This window comes from Notechis scutatus, chromosome 9 (genome assembly GCF_049901735.1).
Source record: "Notechis scutatus isolate UNSWTSFEM ecotype Mainland chromosome 9, rNotScu1.2, whole genome shotgun sequence".
Lineage (NCBI taxonomy): Eukaryota > Metazoa > Chordata > Lepidosauria > Squamata > Elapidae > Notechis > Notechis scutatus.
This window is the reverse complement of record NC_142017.1, coordinates 33,972-61,696: the sequence shown is the minus strand read 5'-3', so window position 1 is coordinate 61,696 and position 27,725 is coordinate 33,972. Positions and strand designations below refer to the sequence as shown.

Genomic DNA, 27,725 nt, shown 5'->3' with positions numbered 1-27,725 from the left:
ATAGCTGTGCCCAGGATAGCTGGTATGCATGGGACCATCTCCTCTGGCATCTGGGAAGAGAGGCAGGTAGTTTACCACCAGTCATCCTTCAGAGTTGTGTCCTTGGCCTTGGCATGGCCCAAACTTTGATTCACAATGCATTCAGCCTGAGTTTTTGACTAAACTTGGCATTCAGTAAACCTGTTGTGTCCATTTGTACTGCAGATATAGCATGAGCAGGTTGAAAGGGAGCCTGGCTTGCATTCCAATCATTGTCTTCAGCTCTACATGTGGGAAGGGAAGCGTAGAGCATCCTTCCTAGATTTTAATTTTGGGCCAACCTCCTCAGGCATTTGTAAGGACATCCCTATTTCTTCTAGCACCTATTCTTTCCGTAGCGTAGAGGATGGCCTGGCCTAATGAGGCTCCCTCCCCATTGGCTCTCCTCCCCTTTCCTCTCCATTGTAATATGACTTCCCTTTTGCAGTCTTTTCCTCCTAGCAGCTCCTTCTCACAGCAGTGTACATTGAATCACAGCTGGCAAGCAGTGCGTGCTGCCCCTGCTCTGGGAAGGGAGAGGTTTTTTTTTCCCTAGCTGGCTACAGCCTATGAAAAAGTTGTGATCTTCAACTCCCAGAGGCTCAAGAGGTAAGTGAGACAAGTGCTAACACGTGAAGACCAAGCTGCACGTGGGGAAGAGGGCCCTAAACAGAGGTGTGAGATGCAACTGGTTTCTGTTGAATGAAAATAGCAGAGGCCAGATTGAATTATGACCCTTGCAAAATTAACAAGTATGAGATGATAATTGTGTTTACAACAGCCACATTCTGCTTCATTGACCAAGCCAATAACTACCAGCTGTCCATGCTTACCCTGCACTGTGGCCAGCAGTAGAATAAAGATTGGGCTGTTACATTAAAGAGTTGGAAACTTCCTTCTTACAATTTTATGGAGCTTTCCAAAAATCAGTTGGATCACTTATGAGATCCTATGAACTGGATATCAAGATTTGCCTTGTCGTGTAAGTTCTACAACAACTAGTGCCATTAGAACTGTAATTTTCTGATCACTCTTGGACTTCCTCTGCCTTAGAAAAGGGTTTGAAAGTGGGGTCTAGGCCTATTTCTATAGAACAGGAATTCTCAAGGCAAATAATTTTTTTAGCTGTGATAAGCAAGTGACTGTATGGTTTATAGGACAGCTACCACAAGCAACTAATAGCAGCAGCTATTGAGATAACAAGGAAACATAGTTTAGCATTTTGACACTTGTCTGTCTTCTGCTCTCACTTCCAGGCAGCCATGTTGAAGCTGAACAAGACTGACATCCTGGTGATCTTAGCAATCCAGGTAGTTCTCCTCTGTTTCATTTTTCAGCTTCAGCACAGTCCCCAGGAACAGTTGTCTCGGAAGCATATCCTCATCCTCTCCTCTTGGAGGTCTGGATCATCCTTTGTAGGGCAGCTCTTCAGTCAGCACCCCAGTGTTTTCTACCTGATGGAGCCAGCCTGGCATGTATGGGCAACTATGTATCAAAACAGTGCCAAGGTCTTGCACATGGCAGTGCGGGACCTTATTCGGTCAGTCTTCAAGTGTGACATGTCCGTCTTCGATGCCTACATGAATGAGCACAGGAATAAGTCTGTGCTTTTTCAGTGGGAGACCAGCCGAGCTTTGTGTTCTCCTCCTGCATGTGACCTTTTCCAGCGCAGTGACATCATCTCCAAACACTCCTGCAAGACACTCTGTGGAAATTATCCATTCAGCAAAGTGGAAGAGGCTTGTAAGACATATAGCCATGTTGTCTTAAAGGAAGTCCGTTTCTTCAATCTCAAGGTGCTTTATCCTCTCCTCACTGACCCCACCCTGGACCTCAGAATCATCCACCTGGTCCGTGATCCCAGGGCTGTTTTCCATTCCCGTGAGAATGTAGCAGGTGAACTTGCCCGTGACACAAAGATAGTGGTTGGGCATAAGAATATAAGGGACATTAAGCCCTATGCTGCCATGAAGGCAATTTGCAAAAGCCACATTGATATATACACCGAGGTCAAGCAGTCCCTCAAAGATCGCTACCTCTTAGTGCGCTACGAGGATATTGTTAAGACTCCCTTGGAAAGAGCTGCTCAGCTGTATCAGTTTGCAGGGCTTCCCTTCCTTCCCAATCTTCAGTCCTGGGTGCAGCATATCACACACGGCCAAGGCCTTGGTACCAAGGTTTTTGACACTGATGCCAGAGATGCAATGAATGTGTCACAGGCTTGGAGAAAGACTCTTTCTTATCTCCAAGCAGCAATGTTACAAAATATCTGCAAGGAAGCTATGAAACTTTTGGGTTACCGGCCTGCTAGATCTGAGGATGAGCAAAATAACATGGCATTTGACCTCTTTGACCCAGTTGAATATAAAAACTGCCTGTCCAGCTTCCAGTAGCTCAAAGCTTCCCAACTAGACTGCCCCAGGAAGCTGCAGCCTGTGTAAATGGATCCCAACATGAAAGGATGAAGGATCACCTGGCATTTGCCCTGCAAGCAACGTTGGAGTAGCTGACAAGGAAAAGCACCCAAAACCTCTATAGTAACTTGTCCATCGGTTCACAATCTGCACTCAGTCTGCTATCTGACTGGCAGCTGGAATGCTTCACATGGCCATGGATCTGTTCTCTTGACCTGGTTTCAGCCCCCCCACCTTCATTGTAGATAACATGTATTTCTTTATTTTTAAATATAGCTTACTGCCTAATAGAATGTTTTTGTCAATTAACTGAGAAACATGGATGTAACAGAATATATAAGACTGTTCTGTAAAACTTTATTGTCAGATTCACATTGACCATTCAAGAACAACTTCAATCCTAATTAACAGTAAACAGTTTACTCTGGAAATAAAAATTGCACAAAAGACAATTGTCCCTACTGCAGCAGCTTTGGTGATTTTCACTCCTGGCACAAACTTTTCCTGAACAACACTCGTTTATTTACATTTCCTACTCCGTATTTTGTTTCTAAGTTATTCCTGGCTCCCTCTCGGCCTTTCAGCAAGTCCTCATCGTCCTGTCTGTTCCAAACAGGCCGCCCGTCCGGACGGCGGCCGGTCCGCAGGCAGCTGGCCACGGCGGACACTTCCCCGCTGTTCTTCAGAAAAGCGTGAGTGACCGTGGCCAGATCCACGCCGAACTCCCCCATCAAGCGCTCCATGTCCTTGACTGCCAGGGCCACGTGGGCAGCCGGGGGAGCCGGGCGCTCCTCCGGCTCCGGCGACCGGCGGCTGGCGGGCACGGCACCGGCTGCACCGATCTCCACCGTCATCTGGGCGTCCGGGGGTGTCCGCCTTCCTCTCGAATTCCCAAGGCCCGGGGAGGCGGGGGGCGCGGGCTCTCCCCAGCCGGATTGCTCGTCGTCTCCCTGGAAGGGAAGCAAATCAGAGCCCGGCAGTCAAACGTTGAGATACTCAAAGGCGCAGGTGGGGGGCGGGCAACAGAAAACGGGATTCAGAAGTTGCAGTTTCCCTCCAGTTTTACTTGCTGGCCCACCCGAGGCGCCCTTGGACGGCCAGGCAGGCTCGACGGCTCCGCTGCCCATCGGGGGTCCCGAAAGGCCCGCCCGCTTCCTCCACGCACGGGGCCCGAACTACCTGCTCGAACTCCCGGTTGGCTTCCCGAAAGAGCGCGGGCACCTCGACCCCTCCATCGGAACTCTCCAGCAGGCAGACCCCTCCAGCCTGAGGGAAGGGCCGCTTCGGGGGTTTTCTTGGCGGGCGCCAGCCGGAAATGGAAGCCGCCACAGCTCCGCCCGGACCCTCGCAGCGCTCCTGGCGCACGTCGCCCTCCGGCCGCTGGGCGGAGCGCTGCGGCTGGACGCCCCCCCGTCTGCGCGCCTACTCCTCGCTGGGCGGAAGTCCCTCGCGTGCTTCCGACCGGCAAAGATGGCGACGGTGCCAAGCCTCTCCACGCTGAGCGAGGCCGAGCCTCGCCTTAGTAAGAAGTGAGTGTCGCTCCGCCAGCCACTCATGCTGGCCCTGGCGCGGCTGCTGTCGGGGGGCCGCCCGGCTTGGGCTCGGCGGCTCTTGAGCGGCGGCCGCAGACAGCCGAGGTGGGTGGCTGAACGGCGGGAGGGGCGGCGGGGCGGCGACCGGAGGGCGCCTCTAAAAATCCCCGGCTTTTCTCGCAGCGAACTGAAGCGGCGCCTGAAGGCCGAGAAGAAGGCGGCCGAGAAGGAGGCGAAACAGCAGGAAATGGGCGAGAAGGTCTCGTCGCACCGGGCCGACGCCGCGGGCGCCGAGGAGGAGGAGGACCTTGACCCCAACGTGAGCGGGCGGGGAGCTTGCAGCCGGCGGCAACGGGACAGCCGAGCCTCCAGCGCGGTCGGCCAGGCTCGCGCATGGCCCCGGCCCAGTGGTTGCCTTCTAACGGCCGGAAGCGAGTCCGGCGTTGCTCGGGATGGGGAGGGCGCGAGGCGTGGATGGAGGGCGCTTCTGCTTGCGAGATCGTTCTCCCCTCGCGCCTTTTCGTCCTTCAGAAGCCTTCCCTCGTTGTCTTGACAGCAATACTACAAGATCCGTAGTCAGGCCATTCAGCACCTGAAGGGTACTTGCGAGGATCCCTACCCGCATAAATTTCACGTGGATCTCTCCCTGACAGACTTTATAGAGAAGTATAGCTTCCTGCAAGCAGGGGATCACCTAACCAACATCACGGTGAGAGTGGCAGGTAAAGGCTCACTTGGGATACTGGGAAGACAGCAGCTTTCAATGCAGATCTTGTTTCCTTTCCCCCCCAGAAGACGCTGTAGTTGAGATTTGAGATAGCATTCTGCTTCGAAGTAGTAACAAAAGGGGGGAAAAAACCCTTTAGTGTGTTTTCTGATGGAAACCCAGATGTCATGTTCTGTTAAGGCTCTTTTGGAATGGAAGAAGTGTGATGATAATCGATATAGCCATTAGGGTATGTTTTTCTTTTCTAGCTCACCTTGCCAGATTGACCTTTGATGAAGAATGCAAGGGAATAGTTTGCTGTTTTTTGTTGCTCTTGTTCCTGGTTTGCTTGTTGCCTATGATGGTGTGCTTTTTTTGTGATAATACAACAACTCTTTTTGGTTCTGTTTTTGGAGGTCGGATCCATGCAAAACGTGCCTCTGGAGGAAAGTTGATCTTTTATGATCTTCGTGGGGAGGGGGTTAAATTACAGGTGATGGCAAACTCCAGGTAAGCATTAATTTCTTTTTTCCTGATCATATATTTTAGTTTTGCTTTGGTGTGTATATTTAAGAATGAGAGCCAGTTTGATGTAGAGGTTAAAGCACCAAGCTAGAAGCTGGGAGACTGAGTTGTTGTCTCACCTTTGGCACAAAGCTAACTGGGTGACCTTGGGGAATTTACTCTCAGTCCTAAGAAGAATGCAGTAGCAAGCCACTTTTGAAAAATTTGCCAAGAAAACTGAAGAAAACTTGTCCAGGAAGTTGCTTGGAATCAACAGTGCCTTAAACGCCTCGCTCTCCCCAAAATTTTTGAGGAAAGGTAGAAAGAATATGAAAATAAAACCATGGTCTGATAAGTGGTTCAAGATTGCACTAAGTAACGGTGTCCCAAATACATATATACAATCCTCTTTCCAGAAGAGGATTAAAGCAGAGTTAATCATATATACTTCTTCAACATATTCTGATGTTTGTGCATGTTATTTTAACAATTTAAGAAGGGTTGTGAGTTCAACCCCCCTTGTTTTAAGAGCTAGACTCAAAACATTTTGATAATTGTTGGTTTTGAGCTCTTAGCATTTTTAATATTGTGCTGATTTCTGTTTTTTAACAGTCGGAATCTATCTATCTGTATATATACACAAATGAAATACCACTCATCATCGCAAAATCTCCAGAACTGTAAAGCCTACAAACGTGAAATTTGGCACCCATGTTCCTCTTGGCTTCTAGGTGCTCACTAAGAAAGGATTTTTCGAAATGACCATCAGAACATTACTATTTTGTATATTATTATTAACATGCTTTGATGCTAAGGAGTTCTACTCCCCCTCCCCACCTGAAAAGAAATCTCTTCCAAATGCAAAACACAAGCAGAAGAGGAGTTTCAGTTTTAGTTTCACAGCACCAAGCAGCTTTAGTACAGAACAGTTGAGCTAAGCCATGCCCAGGCTCCTTGCTGTCTCCTTGCTCACACAGCAAATACTGTTTCAGTTTCCAAACAGTTCTCAACTCTCACACACTGACAGGATGCTAGCCAGATGAATACCGATGGATGCTGGTAGGCAGAAGCAGATTCCCCCCCTTATTTTCCTCTTCAAAAACTAAGCCCGACCATATAGTTTCATAATGAAGCACGGATATCGAACTAGTATCTTAATATATGTTCAGTAACATTCCAGTATATTTCATGAATTAAACTAAGCAGGCAACTCAATATACTTGTGGCACAGGGGAGACAAAGATGACGGTACTACACAAGGAGAAGTTTGTTAATATTTCTCAAGGAAGTTGTCTACCTGACTGTTACTTATCTTAGTGACTGCTACCTCTGGAATCCCAGACATATATCGTAATGTCAATTGTTGCAAAACAGTTCTAGAAGAGGGATATTGTCCTGCTGTCCAAGCTTACAAATCTCCAAAATCCATCGGATTGTGTGATATAGAATGCTACACTAGATGATTGCTCCATTTGATCCAGCATGTGTTTAAACAAGTCCTTGTGGCATGGCAATCAGTGTATAGTGCCTCATTAAAATAGTTGTATGTAGTTAAATTTATAGAACAAAATTCAGATCTTGTAACTTAGTCTGAGATTGAAATTCTATTTCTATTTCTATTTCTTTGGCTAGGCTTGGTATGTAAATATTTTTTCACTATTGGAGAATCAATTTGGGGAAAAATAATCTTTATAGAAATTTCCCCTCAGCAATATAGAATAGAATGGATTGTGAATATTTAATTGATAAGGCTGAAAAGATTTACCTAGAAATGTTGTTTACTGAATTGTAAACATTCTTTCAGAAACTACAAATCTGAAGAAGAATATATATGTGTTAACAACAAGCTTCGCCGTGGAGATATCATTGGGGTCCAGGGGAATCCTGGAAAGACCAAGAAAGGGGAACTGAGTATTATTCCTTATGAAATTGTTCTGCTGTCACCATGCCTGCATATGCTCCCTCATCTTCATTTTGGGCTCAAAGACAAGGTATCAGACATGCTGCTGCTTTCTTGGCAACTTACTTGATAGTCTCCAAGAGTGCCTTCTTGCGGTATTTTATTATCTTCATTTTAATTTATTTTTAGGAAACCAGATTTAGACAGAGATACCTGGATTTAATTCTTAATGATTTTGTAAGGCAAAAATTCATAATTCGAGCAAAAATCATAACATACCTTCGAAATTTCCTGGATGAATTGGGCTTCTTGGAGGTGGGTATTTGCTTTTATATGTTAAAATGCAGTGTAGTAATTGCTTGTAGATATCTCAAAGAGCAATCTTTTATAGGAATTTACCTTGCATTGTTAAGCTTAAATTTTAGAGCAAAGACCCCAAAATACATATAAATTGTTAGAATAAAAATACATTTATAAGAGGCCAGGCAGGGATGTTATAAAATAGATTGTGGTTGGGTAAGTGATCTTCCAGGTCCTCTTAACATGGTTTGTTGAGGATGGTCAAATGCTTCAGTGCCACTACTTGGTTCAGAAGATACTGTATTTGCTGTGTGCCCAGGAAAAAGGCATTTTAGAATAGAGGAGGAAGCAATGGCAGCTGCAAAGTGGTTATTTAGAGAAACAGAGAAAAGAAAGCATTGCTGGTATTGGAACTACATTCCCTTCTGCAAACATCAGTAGTAGCAATGGGAAACTGTTAATCTCTGTGCCCGAGAGACAGTATATAGCCTTCCTGACAGAGGACATTTGTTTGAATATCTCTGAATAATTTCCCTTGATAGTTTCATCTGGCTGTTGAGTACCTGGATGAAGTGCCAAGGGATCAGGTGCCTTCTTTTAACACTTTGGGCTGGGAGATATCACTCTCTAAAATGCTGAAGTGATGTATGTGGGAAAACCTGACATAATCGACAGCTCAGAGCTGATCTATAATTTCAAAAATGGAACTGAGCAGAAATACAAGACTGAATGTTCTGAATTGCAAAGTAGTAGTGGCTAAAAATATATACTCAATTTAATTTTAATTTGACACATTTTAAGCAGAGAGTCTTAAGGCTTGTGTTTTCAGTCATGCTAATTTGATCTTTTTAGTAATCATTTGGAACTAATTTTATGTATCTCAGCATACACTACTACCTCAGTGCCTTACTACCTCATTTTTGTCATTAATAGATTATGTTCTTATTGCAGACTTTATCACTGCTTCTCTGCTTGCCTGGAATTTGAAATCTTTGGTAGACTGGATGAGGAATGTTTTCCCATTTGTTTTTGCCATCTTGTTTGTCTTCAAAATCGATTTCTCGAAGGTTCTTTATAAATGTAGAGACAATATTTTCTGTCTGTTTTTTGTTCCCCAACTAGATTGAAACACCTATGATGAATATCATACCTGGTGGGGCAGTGGCCAAGCCTTTCATCACCCACCACAATGAGCTGGACATGAACTTGTACCTAAGAATAGCACCAGAGCTCTACCACAAGGTGAATAAGTATATTGTATATTTCTATATGCTTTGGAATCTGGTTCAATATGCGGGGCCTTATCAAAACTTAGCTATAAAAATAGCTAGGTTAAATACAGGATAGTAAAAGATATTGTGTGATTTAGTGATTTGGAAATTGAGTTAGAAATTGGAAAGACTGGGTTGAATTTAACTTCAGTCTGGAAAATCACAGGATTATTGTCAGCCTTGGAGGCCATATTTTACTCAGAAGCTCGGTGGCTGACACTCTTAGTGCCTGGGAATTTGGGAGGGGGGATTGATAGAATTGATGGCTGAAACAGAGCTTGCAATAAAAATAAAAACTGGGATAATAAAAATGTAAGTAGCTCCAGTCTGTGCTTGTTCTGTATCTTACTATATTGCACATGACCTAGAGGGAAAAGCAACTCTATTTCAAAAACAACAACAACAACCCTTTAATTTCACTAGTTCCAAATCTGGGCCAATTCTAGCATTAAAATCCACACAATTAGTTAAATCTGCACTTGTGAGATGATGTAACATATCAATTAATGCTTGTTCCAGGTCATCCCAATTTACTTGCTTAGACAGGACGTAAAAGAAGGGGAGTCAAATAATATCAAAACTGCTGAAAATCTTAAAAATAGTATCTGGCAGCGAAACCATGTTTTTGTGGAGCCTAGCCATAGCAACGTGGTTGGAACAAATGTTATAAAATCTGTGAGTTTATGGATGGCATAATTCAAGCTCTACCAAGTAGACCCAATATTTACTCTCTACCTTTTAAAAAAATTCTAGTTTCTATTTTCCCTCAGTTTCCACAGATAGAGGTTGATTCACTACTATTAATTTCTGTGGTACAAAAGGATGGGGAACAGATTATTTCAAATGCTTGAAATGGGAAACAGATATTATCAAACAGGTCTATGGTGCTCCTGGAAGCAATTTGTGATCCTGTGGATTTGTCTTCTCATACTGACAGGGCTTGTTAATTGCTATATTTCAGATGCTGGTGGTTGGTGGAATGGACAGGGTCTATGAAATTGGGCGGCAGTTCCGGAATGAAGGAATTGATTTAACCCACAACCCAGAATTCACTACTTGTGAATTTTACATGGCATATGCGGATTACCATGATCTGATGGAGATCACAGAACAAATGATTTCAGGTTGGTTACAAGTGTTCTTATTTTAAAACTGCTCAGGAGGTCATTCAAACATCCATTTGGAAACTAGCTAGGCTAAAACAATGGTTTTCTCTTGTAGGAATGGTGAAACATATCAGTGGTGGATACAAGGTGACTTACCATCCTGAAGGCCCAGAAGGCCAGGCTTATGAAATAGATTTTACACCACCATTCCGGAAAATCAATATGGTGGATGAGTTGGAGAAAACACTGGGAGTGAGACTGCCTGCAGCAGATCAATTTGAGACTGAAGGTGAGAGTGGAAGATATTTTATCTCCCTCTTTAATTTAAAGAGACCATTATTACAGGCAGGAAGGGTGGGCCTGCATTCTAAGTTTTCTTCCAAGACAGATCAATTGTTTGGTTTAGATTTGACTGGACAGTGTTACAGTGGGCTCTGTGGCGTCTTTTGGTTTACTCCTACTGTTTCTAGGAATGGGGAAAGCATGAGTAATTACAGCCCAAGTTAGGGGAGGGACTCGTGCAGTAGTGTCATGTCTGATTTCACTTTTTTTTTCACAATAAAATAATGCTGAAGGCAGCTCAGTCAACATTTGATATCCTGCCATTACAACAACTTCCAGTTAAAAACTAGATCATGATCAGGCAAAGAAATGTGAATGTAGCAGAAAAAAATTACAAACATCCCTTAAAAATAAGTTGATCCTGACAAGTGAATACACATTCTAAGCAAAGGAGAAAAAGATTTAAGAACAAAGAAAAAAACCACTCTATTCTGGAAAGAGAAATTCAAAATGTAATACTCAATGTGTGACAAGATAAAACTGTATAAAGTTACATATTAAATAATATTAACATCATAATATAATATGTCTGATTTCACATTATGCATGCAGAGTCTCGTTCATTTTTTGATGCTATCTGTGAAGAACGTGGCATTGAATGCCCATCCCCACGGACAACAGCCAGGCTTCTAGATAAGGTAAGGAGGGGCTATTTCTCCTGATTCTTATTTGAGGTGGATCTCGGATGGGATCACACTGAGTTGGGTTTCCCAAAATCTTTCTTACAGAGATGCTAATTCAAAGTGTTATGTATCTTACGGGCCTCCGAGAAATGATCAAATAAAAGTTTTCCTTGGGATAGGTGACATTTTGACAATGGCAGAGGAATGTGTCCTTTTTAAAGGCTTGCTTAGTTATTTAATAAATTATTAGGTATTTATTTGTACCTTACCCTTATTATTTTTACAAATAACTCATGGCAGTGAACATATCCAACACAACTTCCTCATCCTATTTTCCCCACAACAATAACCTTACGAGGTGGGTTGGGCTGAAAGAAAGTGGTTGGCCTGAAGTCAGCCAGCTGGCTTTCATGGCTAACACAGGACTTGAACTCAAAATCTATTTTCTAGCCTGGTGCCTTAACCACTAGACCAAGCTGTCATTAATGTACTCTAATCTCATTATGTCTTACAAAGATCCTGTCAACCAAAAAGAATGTTTATATTAATGAATAATTCACAATTAAAACAAACATCCATGGTAATTGTTACTGTATCATCTGCTGTAATTACATGAGTATTGTGCAATAACAAAATATCCAGATTAAATTGTAAACCAAGAGGATTATAAATAATTGCTGCATATCACAATAGTCTAAGAAAAAAGATACTCCATGTGTTCAGTTGCCCTGAGAGATGCTGTAAAACTATGGTCCTGAAGCTTTGCTGTGGTACAGTTATGTGAATGAACCTTGTTGAGGTAATTCCCCGTTAGGAGAATGAGTGCATACAGGGAGATGTAGTGAGAATAGTGAAGAATAATACACACAGCACACAGATACACTGTACAGTAAATGTAGGTTTTTACTTCCCATAAACGTTTAAGCAAAGTTCAAACACAGTCCAAGTCATTCACGGTTAAATCAGTCAGTTTTCAGTCCAGGGATAATCCAATAACAAAGTCCAGTTTCAAAAACAGTTCAGTAACAGACTTACATCAACTATCAGTAACAGTCAGGCAGCTCTCTCCAACAGAAGAAACAGAGAGACTGAGACTAAACAACCCAGGTTTCTGGCTCCATCTTATGGCCATTTGTGGAACCACACCCAATTACAGTTTTAGTATTCTCTTAAAGACATAGTATTAAAATGTCTATCCTAGTTTATATATTTCCAACCCAAATAACTGTTAGGTGACTAACAAACCTGAAAAGAACTTAACCATGTTATACAGTTTTTAACAGTGATGGATTATTCCCAAATAGTTATGATGTTTTGCTTTTTCCCATCCTCATTTTTAGCTGGTTGGAGAATATTTAGAAGTCACCTGTATCAATCCGACATTTATTTGTGATCACCCACAGATCATGAGTCCTCTAGCCAAATGGTAAGCAAAAATGCCGTGGTTATGAAAGTATGGATGTGCAGCATATAATCCGCCCAATCCACCCACTTTATATAAAATAAACATTTTAACACATTTGGAAACCTTGGGTACAATTGCAGAAGGTAGAAATGTTTTATCTTATGGGATGTTTCTAGCCTCTGATAAGTTTGATATGATGTGCAAAAAAGCCAGCTGATTCCTAGGGCTAAAGATGTAAGCAGTTGTTCAAATCTCTTGTTCCATCTCATGAAATAGAGTAAATAATGCAGACCATCTGACCTGGTATCCCTGGTCGCAGAATAATTATTTTTCTCTGTGTGGTCTTCAGTCTTCTCCTTTGGTGTTTATTCAGGCACCGTTTTCGACCAGGATTGACTGAACGATTTGAGCTCTTTGTGATGAAGAAAGAAATCTGCAATGCCTACACAGAACTGAATGATCCCTTTCGGCAACGACAGCTTTTTGAAGATCAAGCTAAGGTGAGTGAGGGTGTAGGCCTGGGCTGGAGCTGCCAGAACTGTTTTGTATTTTTGTTGGAATTTGTCATAACTTCAATTGGTCACTAAGTAACTAGTCTAACTAGTCATAAGTTGAGGACTATATGTAATGGGGGAAGAAAATGCTGACCCGTGGTATGGGGATGGAACTTAACTGGATTGTAAAACTGATCTGCGATTGGGCCAGTATTACAGGTAGCAGAGAAATTTCTTGAGTGGGAATTTTATTTGTTTGTTTTTAAGACTTCAGTACATCTCCCTTCCAAACTGGCTCTGGGCTGCTTGCAAGAAAACTGAGGAGAAAAATCTGTCTATACTAAATGCACTTTCTCTCAGGGACTGTCCCAAAGTTTCGCAGCACTACACAAATCCACCAGGGAGGACACAGTTCAGATATATGAGGGCAAACGTTTCCACAGTAATGGGAATGAAGTGCCAACGAGCATGGTTATAGGATTAGTCCATCTGTGAGATGACAGCATGAGTGAATAGAGACATTGCTGCCTGATCCAAGAAAGGAGGCAACTGGTACCCTAAGGGTCATTGTGCCAAGATTTTCCTAGCCATTGGTTCCATCTAGTGTTTAGAAGGAGCTGCAAATCCAGGCAGAACTCAGGATGAAAGAAGCAGTTGGAGAGAGATTGGTTTGAGTAGCGGTCAGTACTTTTTATTTAGAAGTGTCAAATTAGAATCCAATTATTGGAAGTAGAAATGGGAAATGTTTTTCTTTCAGGTGTTATATATAAACATATATAATCGTAATATAATCCTAACTCCCTCCCCCCAAGTCCCAGTTGCCCTGACTGGCTCTGCAGATGATCCTTGTCTTCCTGTTCATTTCTAACTCAGGCAAAAGCTGCTGGTGATGATGAAGCAATGTTTATCGATGATAACTTCTGCATGGCTCTGGAGTATGGGCTACCCCCCACAGCTGGTTGGGGCATGGGCATTGACCGTCTTACCATGTTCTTGACGGATTCAAACAATATTAAAGTAAGCATTCCATAGATGGCTGCTTTCTGTCTATTCAGGGCCTGCCTGGGTAGAGGATGGGCTGCTTCCTACATTCTAAAGCAGCAATTTTAGATTTGCTACTACTTTCATATAAAAGGGAGAGGAATAATTCTTGTGCTTTAATGCACGCACTTGTGAGAATTAATGAGCTGAAAACATACTTGGGAATGTGAAAATACATTACTTTAATGGAAAGCGTAACATTTCTTAAAATGTTTTTTTTTAAGACATTTCGCTTGTCATCCAAGAAGCTTCTTCAGCTCTGACTGGGTAGAGAATGGAAGGATTTATATTCCTTGTAGACAGCTGGTCATTTGCATTCTTTTAGAGAGTCACTGAGGCTACTTGGGTGTGGCTTTTTGCTGCCCACATCCTGGCGACGGCAGGGTCTGAGTTCAGAGCCCTGGGCCTCTCATTGTAGATAAATAAACACACGGACACAATGTTTACTCAGGATGAAGGCACTGAACAAAGGCAGGTACCTCCTTTTATTAGGTTGCTTGCAAGCGTCATAGCAGGAACAAGGAAATTTTCCTTATAAGGTAATCTACATAATTATGCTAATGCAAAAACTATACCATTGCTGGGGTCTTATCACCTCCGCTCTTAGCCCTGCCCAATTACTTTTGTTTCCCATATAACTTTCGTTTCTCCTACTTTCTTTTCCCATAACTTTCGTTTCTCCAGCCAGTATTTTTCCACACAGTCAGCACTTTACCACATAGCAACACCAAACTGTCCATCTACAAGGTTGACCATTGCAACTTTTAGCGTCCATTTATTGTAACAGTTGTACATTGCAACACTTGGGGGTTTGTCCATCACCTGAATAGTGCAAATGGGTGTGGAGCTTTCTTGGAACTGCTGAAGGGACTGTGTTGTGGAGCTATGCTTTCTGTAAGGTGTTTTCTGCCCAGTGTCCCTTCACTGTTGAACATAGATGCAGGCTGTTATGGATGAGTCTGCATTGTCTGTATCTCAAACGGAAGTGCATATGGTTCCTGTAATTTTTCTGGAAATCTGTTCATAGTCCTGTACCATTCGAAGGGTGTTCATCCCAAAGTGCATAGCTAAATGTCTATGGAGATTGTCAGCCATCCAGGTTATGGCTGCCCCAAAGGTGCTTTTTCAAGAGGCAACTGGACTTTGTTTTTCTTTGAAGGCATTTCACTTCTTCAGCTCTGACTGGACAGTGGGGAATGGAGGAAATTCTTCAGAGCTGAAAAAGCATCTTGGATGAGAAGTGAACCATCTTCAAAGAAAAACAAAATTCCAATTGCCTCTTGAAAAAAACACCTTTGGGACAATCATGACCTGAATGACTGAGAATCTACATAGACATTTCTTAAAAGAGCTTAGGTGGAAATAATGTGGCTCGGGGGATTTCTGATGAGATCTTTCCTTGGAAAAGAAGCTGTACTGAATGACCAGAAATCCCCTTTTCTTGCAGGAAGTGCTGCTATTTCCCGCCATGAAGCCTGAAGACAAGAAGAAGGATCCACTGTCAGATTCTAGTGAGGGGACTTCAGTGTGACACAGCAGCTTGCACAAGAAGCATGGAGGACAGGGAAAGTCGTTTCTAGATTTCAACAGGCCTGGGCCACTTTTTTTCCCTCCAGCCATGAATAAATGAAGTCTGTAATTTTATTTTGATAGTAAGCACCTCATTGTGGCCACTAGCTTGCATTGGGCCATTTCTTTGTCCATCAGATTCTGATATGATTCTTGAGATTTAAATCTACCAGTGATGAGCTTTGTTTGCTTTGCAGCCAAACTGAGGGTTGTAGTGACTGTCAATCCAGTTCCTGCTTGACCATCAACTTGAGTTCAGTTCCAGCACATCTTAATTTCACTGAATGTAAAAGTTAGGATACCAGTGATTAGATGTTCCAGTTTCATTCTCCATTTGTTACTGGCCAGTACATTCCAGTGGCTTATGTTGGTAAGCTAACAGAACCAAAGAGAGCCACTACAGCTTCTTCCTTGATTCTTCCCATAAAAAACCTACTCAGCACCAGGTAATGCTGAATTCAGAAATTGCTTTCATTATATTAAAGCCTGCAGCAGCCTAGTCCATGAAGCAAAGCTAGAGTTTGTTTTCATTGTTCTATTTACATCAATCTGCGTTTCACTTCTAGCAATTAGTTGATACAGTAAAAAAAAAAAAACAGTTCTCGGTCCATCAACCGTCAAGAAATTGTTTAATGCAAAATATTTCACTTGGGTGATGGGGAGATTTAACTTTGCAGCAGTGCTTGTGAAAAAAATCAGTGTCCTTGTTGACCAGACATTAAACAGAGTGACATATTTCCTAAAAAGAGAAAGGATATTTTGAGATACACTGACAGAAGTGTCAAAATCGCAGGAAGTAGAAAGAACACCTCTTTGAGAGAGATGGATGATTAGAAATATGAAATGTAAACAATTCCACTGTGCTCTGCTCTGGCTATTCTCCATTTGGAATACCATATCCAGTTAAAAGTAGCACAGTTCAAAATGAAGCAGGTTCTGAAGAAGGCTCACCAAGATAGTGAAGAGTCTGTAAAGCAGCCCTTTGAGAACAGTTAAAAGGATCTGGGCATGTTCAACAATCAGGAAAAGGCAACCAAGATGTTTATCAATTGCCCAGAGTGGCCACTGGGTAAGATGGGTAGAGAGCGAGCAAGATAACAAAATCTTCAAAGAGCGGAAGGATTGTCACATAGAGTAAGTGGACTTACTCTCTTACTTTTAATAATTTTCATTAAAAATCTCTTCAAAATAAAATCAAAACTACGAATAGGGAAAACTACGCTCTCAACATGGCTGAAACAGTTGCATTGAGCTGGCCGCGCTTCCAGCCTTGACTAGCTGCTCCCTGAAGGCGACGCCTGCCATTAGGCAGCTCGCTCGGCGGGGATCGGGACGGCGCCAGCCCAGCGAGACCACCGAAAACCAGGACCGGGTTCCGCTGCCTTTAAGTGCCGGGACGACGCCGTGTTTTTGCTTTGGGGGAACCTTTGTTCCGTCTTTGGTTCCCGCCGGAAAAGGGAGGGGCTGCACTACTTCTGGTCCGTTCCGCCCTCCTTCCGCCTTGGGCCATGTGGGACGCCGACGAAGTGGCGGCCGTCTGCTACCACCATTATGAAGCGCGGCTGCCGAAGCAGGGGAAGCCGGGACGCGGCACGCACGAGTGGACTGAGTTGGCGGCGGTGCTGCGGGTGGAGCGAGCGGAAGGTGGCGGGCCGCCTCCCGGTGAGGCCCTCGGCAGGGAGTCTAGTGGCAAGCCGGGGACGATGGGTAGGGTGCCCGGCCTGAGGGGCCGTGCTCCTCTCCCGTCGTGTAACCTGCCTTTCTCCCCTCAGCCGTGAAGGAAGTCGTGGCCATGGGAACCGGCACGAAGTGTATCGGCCAGTCCGAGATGAGGGAGACGGGTAAGCGGGGCTCGGTGGGACGCGAGGAGGGCCCCTCCGGCGCCTTCTGACCCGGCCACGCTGTTGCTTTACAGGGGACGTCCTCAACGACAGTCACGCGGAGGTGGTGGCCAAGAGAAGCTTCCAGAGGTAGGTGCGAGAGAATTGAAAACAGCGGAACTCCAAGACGTGGCCGCCGGGAGGGCCTCATCCTTGGGCCGGGGCTGCCTGAAAAACAGTTTGGGAAGGCTGGGTGATTCCTAAGGGAGCTGCCAGAAAGAGTAGTCGGGCGTCATCTGAAAGAACTGTGCCCAGTTGCTTCTCTATTCCTAGGCTGAGCCCACTTCTTATACTCCTAAGGGGCTTGAATCTGGTTATCCGTGTGAAGGCCTCTCTTGCTTCTGCAGACAGTAGATCTCAGCTAAACCTGATTTCTCCCAGCTTCTGGCAATCATGCTTTGGAAGCATGCAGTTGCAATCATTTTGGATTCTGGTTAAGGTCTGTCTTTTGGGGCCAAATACCAAACTATCCTGTAGTTATGCTGAGAAAGAGCATCTGGTTTAACATCTGAGGGTAGGCTTGAATTTGGGCCTCCCCAGTCCTAACCCAACACTTGTACATCACAGCAATACTCATTTTTTCTACTTTCTTTTGAAGGGAGATTGATTTTCTTATTGATGCTCTTCCTACCCCTTGGGGTCCCAAGTTGCTTGGGCTTTCCTCCCCAACCTGTGATAGACTGCGCACTTACCTTTGGCACCACGTCTTGAGAGCTCCACACTGCCCACACTCATAGTCATGAGGGGGCTGGAGCCCTTGTCCAGACAGGTGAAGGTCTCCCCTTCCCCGCTGAGCCCCAGCTTTTTTCACAAGTGGGCGCACCGAACTGCCCGGATTTTTCACTTGGAGCACCAAACTGCCCGGATTTCAGCAATTGCCCTACCGCAGAGCTGGAGATCATGGTGTGCCTCCGTCCTGCGCCATTCACTTGCTGGATGCACTGAGGCCTTTTTCAAGAAGAGCTCCTAATCAAAGCTGCTTTCTAGTTCCGTTGTGTTTCTCCAGGCAGCTCAAGGCACTCTTCTTTCGTGGAGAAATGGAAAAGCTGCGTCACAAAAGGAAGAAACACACAGGGAAACCAAAGAAGAATCCTCCAAAGTCATTGCTTTCCCCAATGTGGACCAGGAGAGTCCATGCACAAGGCAACTTCCAGAAAGGACTTGCAGAAAGTTGAAAATGCTAGTCTTCCTTTGCTTTTTAATTTTAGCCCCAAGGAGGAAGCTTCCAGGCAACGGGCTTGGTCTTTCTTGTTTGGTTTCCCTACTCATTTCATCCTTTTGCAACGTAACTTTTATATTTTTCCAGTGAAAGAAGAGTGTCTTGAGCTGCAGGGAGAAAGAAATACGATGGAGCTGGAAAGCAGGTTTGATTAGGACCCCTTCTTATGATTTGGAAAAGGCCTCAGAGTGCATCCGGCAAGGGAGGGGGCAGGACTGCATCCACTTATGCGAGAGGCTGTGGCTCAGAAGGGAAGGGGAGAGACCATCCCGGTGCTTCTCCATTTGGCTGGACAAGGGCTCTGGCACCCAAGGTTGCACAGGAGGTGAGCATGGGGCTCTCAGGCTTGGTGCCAAAGGAGCATGTTGTAGCATCTCTACGGTCATTCATAAGGGCGAATGACTGTTGTGGTGCAAGATATGTGACTTTGGGATCTGATTGTAAGTACTTTTGGCGGGGATGTCTTAACTGAACATTCACTAAGTGAATGTTCAAGGAATACCTGCATTGGTTTTCTAAAAGTGATACTTATTGCAGGGCATTTTTAGGAAAGGTGGATTGTAGATGAAAATAAATGTAAGTAATGCCCCCAACTACAGTAATTGTCCTAAGTTATTCCTGGCAGATACCAAATTCTATTCTCAATTATTTCTGGCCAAAAGAGCCCTTTGTATTTTTATTAGTCAGTTTACTTGGCTTTTTCTTTTCATCAGCAAAAAATAAGTTTTCATAATCATTTCACGAAGTTCTGGGACCATATTTCTCTCCCATGTCTTAAGAGTGGCATTTATTCTGTGCCTTCTAAGGATTCTATCCTCTTGCCTATAGGTATCTTATTCATCAACTTTGGCTAGCTGCTGTAGGTCAGGAACCTAGCATTTTCACCCCTGGAACCAAAAAAGGGAAATGGCTTCTCAAACCATTTATCAGCTTTGTTTTTTTCACCAGTCGCACACCTTGTAAGTATTACTGGAATAATATCGACTTATATTTGAGAGAATTACTTCTCTTTCTTTAATTGACTCCTTGGTAGGCGACTTAGTACTGCTACATTTTATTTCAGTATATGTTGTGGTGGAAAGAAGGGAGTTAAAGTTTAGGTAGTGGAAGAACTCAGTTTCTTAATGGGACAATGGACAATGACTGGAGAGATCATGAAAGTTATTTGGATCAGCAGTTCACTTTGATAAGTCACCTCAAAACTTCTTGAGGTCACAAAATGGGACATGCCATTACATTATCTGTGTGGAAAGACTGGATATAAATCTTTTTTTTAAATTACAAAATGATTGACTGATGTGTGTTTCATCTGTTGCAAATTAGGTCCTTGGTACTCTCTGAACTTGGTTGTTTTCTTGTAGACGTTTCATTACCCAAACTAGTGCACTGATGATATTACCTAGTTTGGGTAATGAAATTTTTGCAAGAAAACAAGCTCAAAGAGCACCAGGGACCCCTCATTTCAACCCTGTGCCTCAAAGGTTTTCCTTTATCTGTTGTAAATAAAATGCTGTTGGTTTGATAATTGTATATATTATTGAATAAATATATGTAAAGGTCCAGACATAGAGGTTCAAATCAGTTTAAATCTTAAAAGCTATTACAATTTACATATGCTTTGGATATGAAATCACAGAATCATTCAAACACATTTTTATTAGAAAACTAGCCCTATAGCTAATTTCTGGTAGATCCACTTCACTTTGTCTTTCTGAAATTTCACTGATGCTTGCAGATAATGTATCTTGGCTGGTCTTACATACTCTGGCTAGAAGACTGTTAAATCTGTTCATAGAAAGTGGTGGTTGCAATTCAATTGTTATTTTTTATTTATAATACTGTATTATAAATAAAAGCAGCATTGTTACTACATTCCTATTTACTAGAGAATATTTTTGTTCCTGTGCTTTTATTTCATGGAATTTAATAATGAAAGGAAATTGCCTAGGTTTCTCAGGAAATTGCATAGGTTGGCCTCTTACCAAGACACCATTCCTTATCATTAGATAATCATTCTCTGATGTTGAAAATATGCCTGTTCTTCTGTTCTTTTAAGTTGTATATCCTCCTGTTTTTTGTAGGTGGGGATGGCTCCATTATTCCAATGATGGAAATGGATGCCCATCCATGTTTGCTCCTGAGCCCCAAAAAAGTACCCAAAATGGACAGCAGTGACTGTAGGGCACAAGAGAGCTATAAAAGGGAGATTGAAGAAACAGTCACTGGTTCCTCTCCCAAGAAACCAAGAATGGATGCTAGCAATTCTATCAGTAATTCAGAGTTTTCAGCCCTTAGAGGAACCCAAATAGTGGATCTGCATAGAACAGGGGCCAAATGTGTCAAAGGAGAAACAACGGATTCCCGAAGGCCAGGCATTGAATATCATACCATAGGGCTTCTACGGATCAAGCCAGGCCGAGGAGCCCAGACAGCCTCCATGTCTTGTAGTGATAAACTGGCACGCTGGAATGTTCTTGGCTGGCAGGGAGCACTTCTGATGCATTTCCTTCAACAGCCTATCTACCTGCCAGCTCTGGTGGTGGGTCAGTGCCCCTACAGTTGGGAAGCTCTGCACCGAGCCATTGTGGCAAGGTGAGTGAATTATAACTAGGCGACCATGATGGGACAGCACAGCACTTGCGGTTCCTCTTCTTGTTACACAAGTGCAACACGATGGGATACCTTGTCCCTTTTGTAAAGCCTCTCCGCATTGGAGTAGTTGTGATGGGATGGCAAGAGATGTAGTTACCTGGAAGAACAAACTGCCTCTTGAGTTTATGGAAATTATTCATGATGAAAAAGATGTATGACCTAGGCCTAAATTTTCTGTTTGCTTTTATGCTAGCAATGTCCTGGGTAACTGACATCTTGATGAATCTGGAGAATGGTTGTTTTCAAAAATAGGTCATCCTGGTAATAGCGCTGGATGGTTTTTTCAAATTTATTTTACCTAGTCTGTCCCAACTTGTGTATAGAGAGAACCTGTTGGGCAAACCAGTAAGAAAATGAATGGATTAAGCTTTGTGCAACTGTTTTTCTTGTTGGCACAGTCTGTCTTTTTTCCTCCCCTTCACTCTGGTGGGTAAGCAACAAAACAAACATTCTGTCCTAAGCATCCTGAATTTGGAGAGGTCTTTATATTGCAAAAATGTGTGACCTTTTTATATTAAGCAAATTACTTATATTTTATTTGGCTATTGCTGGTCAGAACGGGTAAATTAATTGCTGAGGGACAGAGAACTGTTACTTTTCTTGTTTTCTGCTTCTCCCAAATCTTGTGCTGCTTCCAACATTTAGCAAGAATGACTAATAATTCTACAACTCTTCTTTACAGCTTGAAGAGATAGAAACCTGTTTAAAATAAGCAAAGGACAAAAGTGACATGTCTCGGATCATTGATTGTCTCGCTTCCATTGCCACCTTTTTAACTGCTGTGAAACACATGACTTGGCCTAGCCTTAGTCTGTCTCTGTCTGTAAAATTAGCTCTGTATGCAAAATCTTCCCTATTCTGAGGATTTGTAAACACTAATATAGAAGATGTGGCCAGAATATGTTTGCTTTTTTACACCAAATGGATGACCTTTTGTTATTGCTGAACAAAAGGCAAGATTGGCAGTAAACAAGTCTAATATAAATATTACATTATTCCTCTCCTCCTTCCTAGGTGTCATCTAGTCTCACATTTGCCAGATGGTTTCCAGGTTCAAGAGTTGAAAATTCTACAGTCCCGGCTAGGTTTCATTCATGGTCGTGAAGCAGCCAAGTCTGGCCATGTTCTAGGACAAGGAAAGTTAGTGTCCTGTGGCACAGGTAAATATCATAGAAGGAATATGAAGGGGGTGAATTTGTGAGACTTCTCTTTTGCCCTTTCACATCCTTGCTTATTAGGATAGTGAGCTGGTGGTGAGCTGGTGTGTTGTGGGAACTGCATTTTTGGTCCGTTACAAAAGCTGTGCAAGCCGAGGCTGGGTCTTTGAGCAAATTCCTATAATGATCACTTCCAGTGGTGTCACTGTGACATAGGAAAGACAACTGATGAGCTAAGAGGAGAAGGCTTGATTAATGACAAAGAAGGTGGTGAGTTTTTATCTTTCACATACATGTTGCATGTGCACTTACCTAATAAACATGTTACTAGTTGATGAACTGATTCTTGATTTATACTTTATTTACTTTGTACACTGATTCCCAACAGCTGTGGGCACTTCATAAAAACAAAACTACACAACAAGAATGCTGCAATAAAGAAGGAACGGAAACAGCAAAATGGGGCAGCAACAAAATACACTCACTCCTCCAAAGAGGCTTACCCATCCTAGCCAAAGTCCTGTTCAAAGAACCAAATCTTTGGGGTCCTTTGAAATGCCAGTAGGGTGGAAACCATCCGGATGTGGGGGGAACTTCATTCCAGAGGGCAAGTGCTATGGCAGAGAAGGTGCACTTTCAGAATCCTGGCATTGTTGAATTGAAGGAAACTAAATTATGCCAAGCCTGCCTGATCACAGCAGCCCGGGAGATAGGCAGTCCCTCACATAGGTGAAGTCGCAGTCAGTTCTGGGAACTTCAAAAGGGTCTTGGAAATCAGTTATTCTAAACCAATAGAACTGTGTGGTGAGTCTAGACCTTGAAAGAAGGAAGATCCTTATCTTGGCAACAATCAGATAAAACTTAAACCCAGGCCAAGAAAATGGTTTAGAAAACTTCTTAGGCCATCCCCTTAATTCTCATGAAGATAAAAGGGAGGAAGTAGCACATTTGGATTTGCAAGATTTTGTTACTGTAGCAGTTATAATAAAAATAGCTACATAGCATCTATTTTTTAGCCTGGTATTTATAGTACTGACCGGTTATGAGAGTGACTTTACTTCTAAGCCTACTTTCTAAGAAAACTATAATCTGAATCTTATGTAAAGTTATGAAAGAAGCTCATGCTCCTTGGATACTGTCCGAGATGGGGTGTTGCTTGAAAATTACACTAAAGCCCCTGTGGAAAAGGTTAAATCCTATAAGAAGGAACCTATAAGATTTCTAGCACTGTAAGAGTTGAAGGAAGGGACTTCTGGAAAAGCTGGTGAAATAGGAGATTTCCTGAACTTTAGAAGCAAAATCATACTGTGTGGGTCATCAGTCTGAAGGAATTGTTTTGCAGCAATAGAGATAGCCACTGTTTCTTTGAAAATAACCTCTCTAACCCCATTTTCCAGCTATCAGTTGGAGTGCTGTTCCAGAACATCCATTAGATGTCACTTCACATGGTTTTAAACAAGGGACTTCCAAGAAAAGGATTGGGAGCTTAGCATCCAGGTATATGTTGCCTGCTAAGATTTGAGTGTTCTGGCTGTCAATACTTCATCCTGGATCTCTTTTGAAAAAAAAATATTTGAATGATTTACTTATTGTTTGGTTTCTTGCAGAGTAGTTTGATGGTCTTATGTGTAAATTTGACATTTACAATCTGACTTTAAAGCATGGCTCTGAAAATCCATGCTGTTGATTGGAAAATCACAGAATGGTTTCTTTTTAAAAACAAACCATTCTCTGTTGAAAATGCCTTCCTTTTCTTTTGCCCCTGCTGTTCATGCTGTTGCAGAGACTGGGCAATGTTTTAGTAGCCAGGGACTTCCTGATTTTCCCTCCAATTTGTGTAGGGGCATGACCTGAAGTCCTAGTGTCACCTGAGTGAATACAGCGAATTTTGGGTGGTAAATTTAGGAGTACATTTTGGCCCCTTGAAACCCACATTGGGGAAAATAGCGGCGCATGGGATTAGTAGAAGTGTGTTAAGGAGATTAAATGAAGACTTCCATTTTGTTTGCCCCTTAAATCTTCTGAGTGAACAAGGCCGAAGTTTTCAACTGGTAGTGCTGGTAAGTGAACTGGGGAATGTAAAATAGATGGGGTGCAAGTATGGGGAGTTGTTTCCTCCGCCTGTTATAAAAGAATTGGAAAACGGCCATCACCTTGGCAAAATGTCCTAAGAAGGGTTAGAATTCAGATTGTGAAATTCTGAAGAGTTTATGAGACTACTGCCTGAGATAATTCGGTGCAATAGGATGAGCTTCTGGCTAGGCTGTGGTCCACTTATCGATGATACCCTGAAGTTTTGCCAGCAACTGTGGCTGGCAACTTCATAGGTGGAAGTGGTCTGCTTTGTAACACACTTGTGATTGGTGCTGGCCTGACTGAAAATCAATATATGTAGATTAAGTCAATTGATTAAAGAAACAAACTATAAATGCACTCTTAGTATTCTTTGTCCTTATTTGGTGATTTTGGATTCAAGTTATAGTTATTAAATATTCGCTTGACAACAGATGGATTTTTAATTTCCTGTTGCATGTGCTTGACTTATTACTTAGGCATGTCATGTGCCTCTTCTTGCCAACAAATCCTTGTCTGCCTTGGCTCTGCCTAGAGAGCAATGGATGTGTCCTTCTTGCAATTCAATAGAACCAGCCACTTGGATGACAAAACGGGGGATCTTTGGGTTGATTGAGAAAAAGCAGAGGTTGGAGCAAATGCTTTAAAGCCTTGCATGAGCTAACAAGTGACTTTTGCTGACTGTTTTCTGGAGGAGGGGATAAGCCATGCTGACTGTATGATGATCACTTCTTCCTAGGACAGTCATATAACATAAATTGCAATTACTTCCTCCCACATAGGGTTTGTTTATGACAAAGCAATTAATAAAAGTGTGCATTTAATAAGGAACGAATTCACCTGAGCTATACCACATTATGTGGTATGAATTCCTGTAAACTTTGCAGCTGTAAAACGATTTGTGCAAAGGTCTAAAGTCATTTGAGAGCATATAGGGAAGTGATAAAGCAGCAAGGCTCAAAGAGTGTTTATATGCCTTTGTGTTGCACTTTGGTGTTTTTTTTTACTGGCCACTTTGCAGAAGACAGAAACTAATAATTAACTTTGAGAGGACAGAGTTTGACCCGGAAGATGAACTAGGTAGAACTAGGTTAGCAAATTTGAGTAGTTTTTATAGGATAAAAGTTCCATCTGATCACTAGGAGGAAAGCTTTTTGATTCATGGATAGTAGAAATGTGCATTTTTACTGCTTAGAAAATGAGTATAGTTTGTCGGAAACTGTAAAATTGTAAGCAATCTGTTAACATGTGCAGTCTGTGAGTGAGCGAGCATCTAGGGATATTTTGTCCCAAATGTCATTCTGGAGAGGGTATTTGTGATTGTTAAGAGTTAATATATTGCCTTGATGACTCATAGTCAATTGGTAATCATCTGCAATACTCATGGTTAACACTGAAAGTGTCACAGCAGGAGTTGGATTTGATGCGTGCAAGATCTATCCACCACCCAGTCAATACCAGACTATCTATAAATGGAGCCTTCAGTAACAGGGTGATGCCTACAGTTACTTGATGTTACTAAGCACAAATATCACCAGTGTGTGTCATTTCTATACCCTCCAAAATCATTTGGGCCAAATATATGTGGCATATAATAGTATAATACACCTGATATTTGATTATGAACTATGAGGTTTAGGAACAGTTAAAAATAAATCAACAATGATTAAATGAGTATCTTTTGGTAAAGCATTCAGATACTGGATTCTCTTGTAGTCAGCCAACTACACCAGTTTGATTCCCCAATATCAATTCTCTTGGTAGCTGGGCATCTTGTAGAGAAACACAAATATTGGAATAGTTATTGTTGTGGTCTTTTGCTATGGGAATTTACCAGAAAGTATATCTGACTGGAACTTGCTCTGCTTTTACTGACAGGTCTCGAATTTGCAGAATGGAACTTTTCCATGCTTTTCTAGAGGTGGTGGCCAGCATTCCTCTGAAAAACCTACCAGAAACTCTCACGTAAGACTTTTAATTTTCCCAAGACTTGTTATGACATCACCTTATTCTCTTCTCAGATCATGGGTCATTTCAGGGTTTCTTTCTCTCCTATATTTAACGCATCCACTTTTTGGTTTTCAATTGCTGTGCATCGTATGTTTTGCTCTGTTTGCTGTTTTGAACCCGAATGTGCACATGAAGGCTTTAAAGATCAGTTTCTTTATACTGTGTCTTCCCTGTTGGGAGTGCTGCTTTGCCTCATGCCCACAGCAGCCTAGCTTTTCTTGTCTCTTACCATCCCAAATCTACCCGATAGAGCAGTAAATCTTTCTAAGGGATTGACTTTGGGTATGATGGAGTGATAGTGCATTCCTTTTTGGTCATGTGCTATTCATGTTTTCACTATCCCTGCCTTTTTCAAAAATATTTTTCGAAACTATCACTTGCCCTAGACACATTTCCATGGTGAGCAGGCAGCTACTTTCTGCTTTATATTAGCACGAGATTAGATGAAATCTAAACTACCGAAGATAGAGGATTTTATTTTATTTTTTCTGCTTCTGAGAAGGCAAATATTTTTTTTTGTAGTCCTTGAAGGTTGACAACTGTCACTTTCAATACAGGTAGTTCTTGGGTTACAATGGCAGTTAGGGCTGGAATTTACATTGCTAAGCAATGTGATAACAATCCTGGCTCTCCCCATTGCCATTATTAAGCAAGGACCTTGTGGGATGGCAACTTGCAGTTTCATGCTGGCTTCCAAGAAGCAGAGTCAGTGGGAAAGTTGACAGGAAGCCACAAGTCTCAGCAGCTCACAAACAGGCTGCTATACAGGCGAGTTATGCAGTGTAGGCGAGGGTCATACAGCTAATAAAATGTGAGTGTAAACTAATATAAATTAGGAAGTATTTAGAAAACCTTAGGTGCCCCTGTAGAGCTTTTCTTTCCAAACTTTAGTGAAACTGAGCCTGCTTTTGTCCACCTTCAGTTTCTTTTCAAGGCAGTGAACACTCACCCCGGATTAAGGCCCTATTCTGTAGTTTTTTCTGTGCAAGAGGCAGAACTGCCAGTGAGCTTTCCCCCTATATACAGTAACATATTTTAGCAAACAGATGGTTGCAGCTTTTGGTAAGGCCCCAAGTCTGCTACGAAAGGGTAGCGTTGAATGGTTGTCCATCCACGCCTTGAGCCAGAGAGCAGGAGTTCATCCCAAGTGTCACTTGCTCTCTTTAGAGCCAAGAGACTGCGGACATACTGGGAGTACAAAGAAGCTGCTGCTTCATACCAAGAGGCATGGAAGGAACTGCGTAGTCAGGCCTTTGGTGCCTGGGTGAGGAGCAGCCGCCATTACCAGTATTTCACATGAAGGAACAGAGTGACTGTGTCTGACTATCACTTACGCATCTCTCAGCTGTTTGGCACAATTAATGTTTTTTTTTTTAAAAAAAATCATAGCCAATACTAAGAACATGTCAGTGCTTTTGGCACTATTCCTCTGAAAGTAATGTTTTCCTCCAAAACACATTGGGAAGATTTTGGAATAAAGTATATGTACTCCTTTCCTTCTGCTTGGCT

The 27,725-nt window shown here is 42.7% G+C and overlaps 4 protein-coding genes across 7 annotated transcripts; 3 read left to right on the top strand and 1 right to left on the bottom strand.

Moving 5' to 3' along the window:
- Positions 1-497: 497 nt before the first annotated feature.
- On the top strand, positions 498-2,771 carry LOC113423473 (carbohydrate sulfotransferase 4-like). The gene is made up of 2 exons (XM_026684897.2): positions 498-627; positions 1,275-2,771. The coding sequence occupies exon 2, from the start codon at positions 1,281-1,283 to the stop codon at positions 2,409-2,411; it is 1,131 nt and encodes a 376-aa protein (XP_026540682.1). The 5' UTR covers positions 498-627; positions 1,275-1,280; the 3' UTR covers positions 2,412-2,771.
- TERF2IP (TERF2 interacting protein) lies at positions 2,770-3,835 on the bottom strand. Its single transcript, XM_026684900.2, has 2 exons — positions 3,612-3,835; positions 2,770-3,382 (listed from the first exon to the last, which is right to left on the bottom strand). Exon 2 carries the CDS (start codon positions 3,284-3,286, stop codon positions 2,915-2,917), a length of 372 nt encoding a protein of 123 aa, XP_026540685.2. The 5' UTR covers positions 3,287-3,382; positions 3,612-3,835; the 3' UTR covers positions 2,770-2,914.
- A 50-nt stretch (positions 3,836-3,885) lies between these two features.
- Positions 3,886-15,300, top strand: KARS1 (lysyl-tRNA synthetase 1). 2 transcript variants are annotated; one of them, XM_026684892.2, is made up of 14 exons: positions 3,886-3,961; positions 4,148-4,283; positions 4,521-4,686; positions 5,087-5,180; positions 6,979-7,165; positions 7,264-7,389; positions 8,497-8,616; positions 9,607-9,769; positions 9,867-10,040; positions 10,646-10,731; positions 12,057-12,142; positions 12,495-12,621; positions 13,489-13,632; positions 15,104-15,300. In XM_026684892.2, exons 1-14 carry the CDS (start codon positions 3,903-3,905, stop codon positions 15,185-15,187), a joined length of 1,752 nt encoding a protein of 583 aa, XP_026540677.1. In that variant the 5' UTR covers positions 3,886-3,902; the 3' UTR covers positions 15,188-15,300. The 2 variants fall into 2 exon arrangements, with proteins under 2 accessions (XP_026540677.1, XP_026540676.1); XM_026684891.2 differs by having other exon boundaries at positions 3,886-4,069.
- A 1,398-nt stretch (positions 15,301-16,698) lies between these two features.
- ADAT1 (adenosine deaminase tRNA specific 1) lies at positions 16,699-27,712 on the top strand. 3 transcript variants are annotated; one of them, XM_087971314.1, is made up of 10 exons: positions 16,699-16,887; positions 16,998-17,066; positions 17,141-17,195; positions 19,153-19,283; positions 20,406-20,916; positions 21,991-22,136; positions 23,531-23,633; positions 24,718-24,834; positions 26,085-26,171; positions 27,384-27,706. In XM_087971314.1, exons 1-10 carry the CDS (start codon positions 16,734-16,736, stop codon positions 27,514-27,516), a joined length of 1,506 nt encoding a protein of 501 aa, XP_087827440.1. In that variant the 5' UTR covers positions 16,699-16,733; the 3' UTR covers positions 27,517-27,706. The 3 variants fall into 3 exon arrangements, with proteins under 3 accessions (XP_087827440.1, XP_026540679.1, XP_087827439.1); XM_026684894.2 differs by lacking the exon at positions 24,718-24,834 and having other exon boundaries at positions 23,531-23,630; positions 27,384-27,712; XM_087971313.1 differs by lacking the exon at positions 24,718-24,834 and having other exon boundaries at positions 16,700-16,887; positions 23,531-23,630; positions 27,606-27,712.
- Positions 27,713-27,725: the final 13 nt, after the last annotated feature.

Coding starts and splice junctions, on each gene's coding strand:
- LOC113423473 (XM_026684897.2), top strand. CDS start 1,281: ATGTTGAAGCTGAACAAGACTGACATCCTGGTGATCTTAGCAATCCAG.
- TERF2IP (XM_026684900.2), bottom strand. CDS start 3,286: ATGACGGTGGAGATCGGTGCAGCCGGTGCCGTGCCCGCCAGCCGCCGG.
- KARS1 (XM_026684891.2), top strand. CDS start 3,987: ATGCTGGCCCTGGCGCGGCTGCTGTCGGGGGGCCGCCCGGCTTGGGCT. Junction 4,070..4,147: donor GGCGGCCGCAGACAGCCGAG/GTGGGTGGCTGA, acceptor CTTTTCTCGCAG/CGAACTGAAGCGGCGCCTGA. Junction 12,622..13,488: donor TTTTTGAAGATCAAGCTAAG/GTGAGTGAGGGT, acceptor TTTCTAACTCAG/GCAAAAGCTGCTGGTGATGA.
- ADAT1 (XM_087971314.1), top strand. CDS start 16,734: ATGTGGGACGCCGACGAAGTGGCGGCCGTCTGCTACCACCATTATGAA. Junction 22,137..23,530: donor GTTAGTGTCCTGTGGCACAG/GTAAATATCATA, acceptor CCCATTTTCCAG/CTATCAGTTGGAGTGCTGTT. Junction 26,172..27,383: donor AACCTACCAGAAACTCTCAC/GTAAGACTTTTA, acceptor TGCTCTCTTTAG/AGCCAAGAGACTGCGGACAT.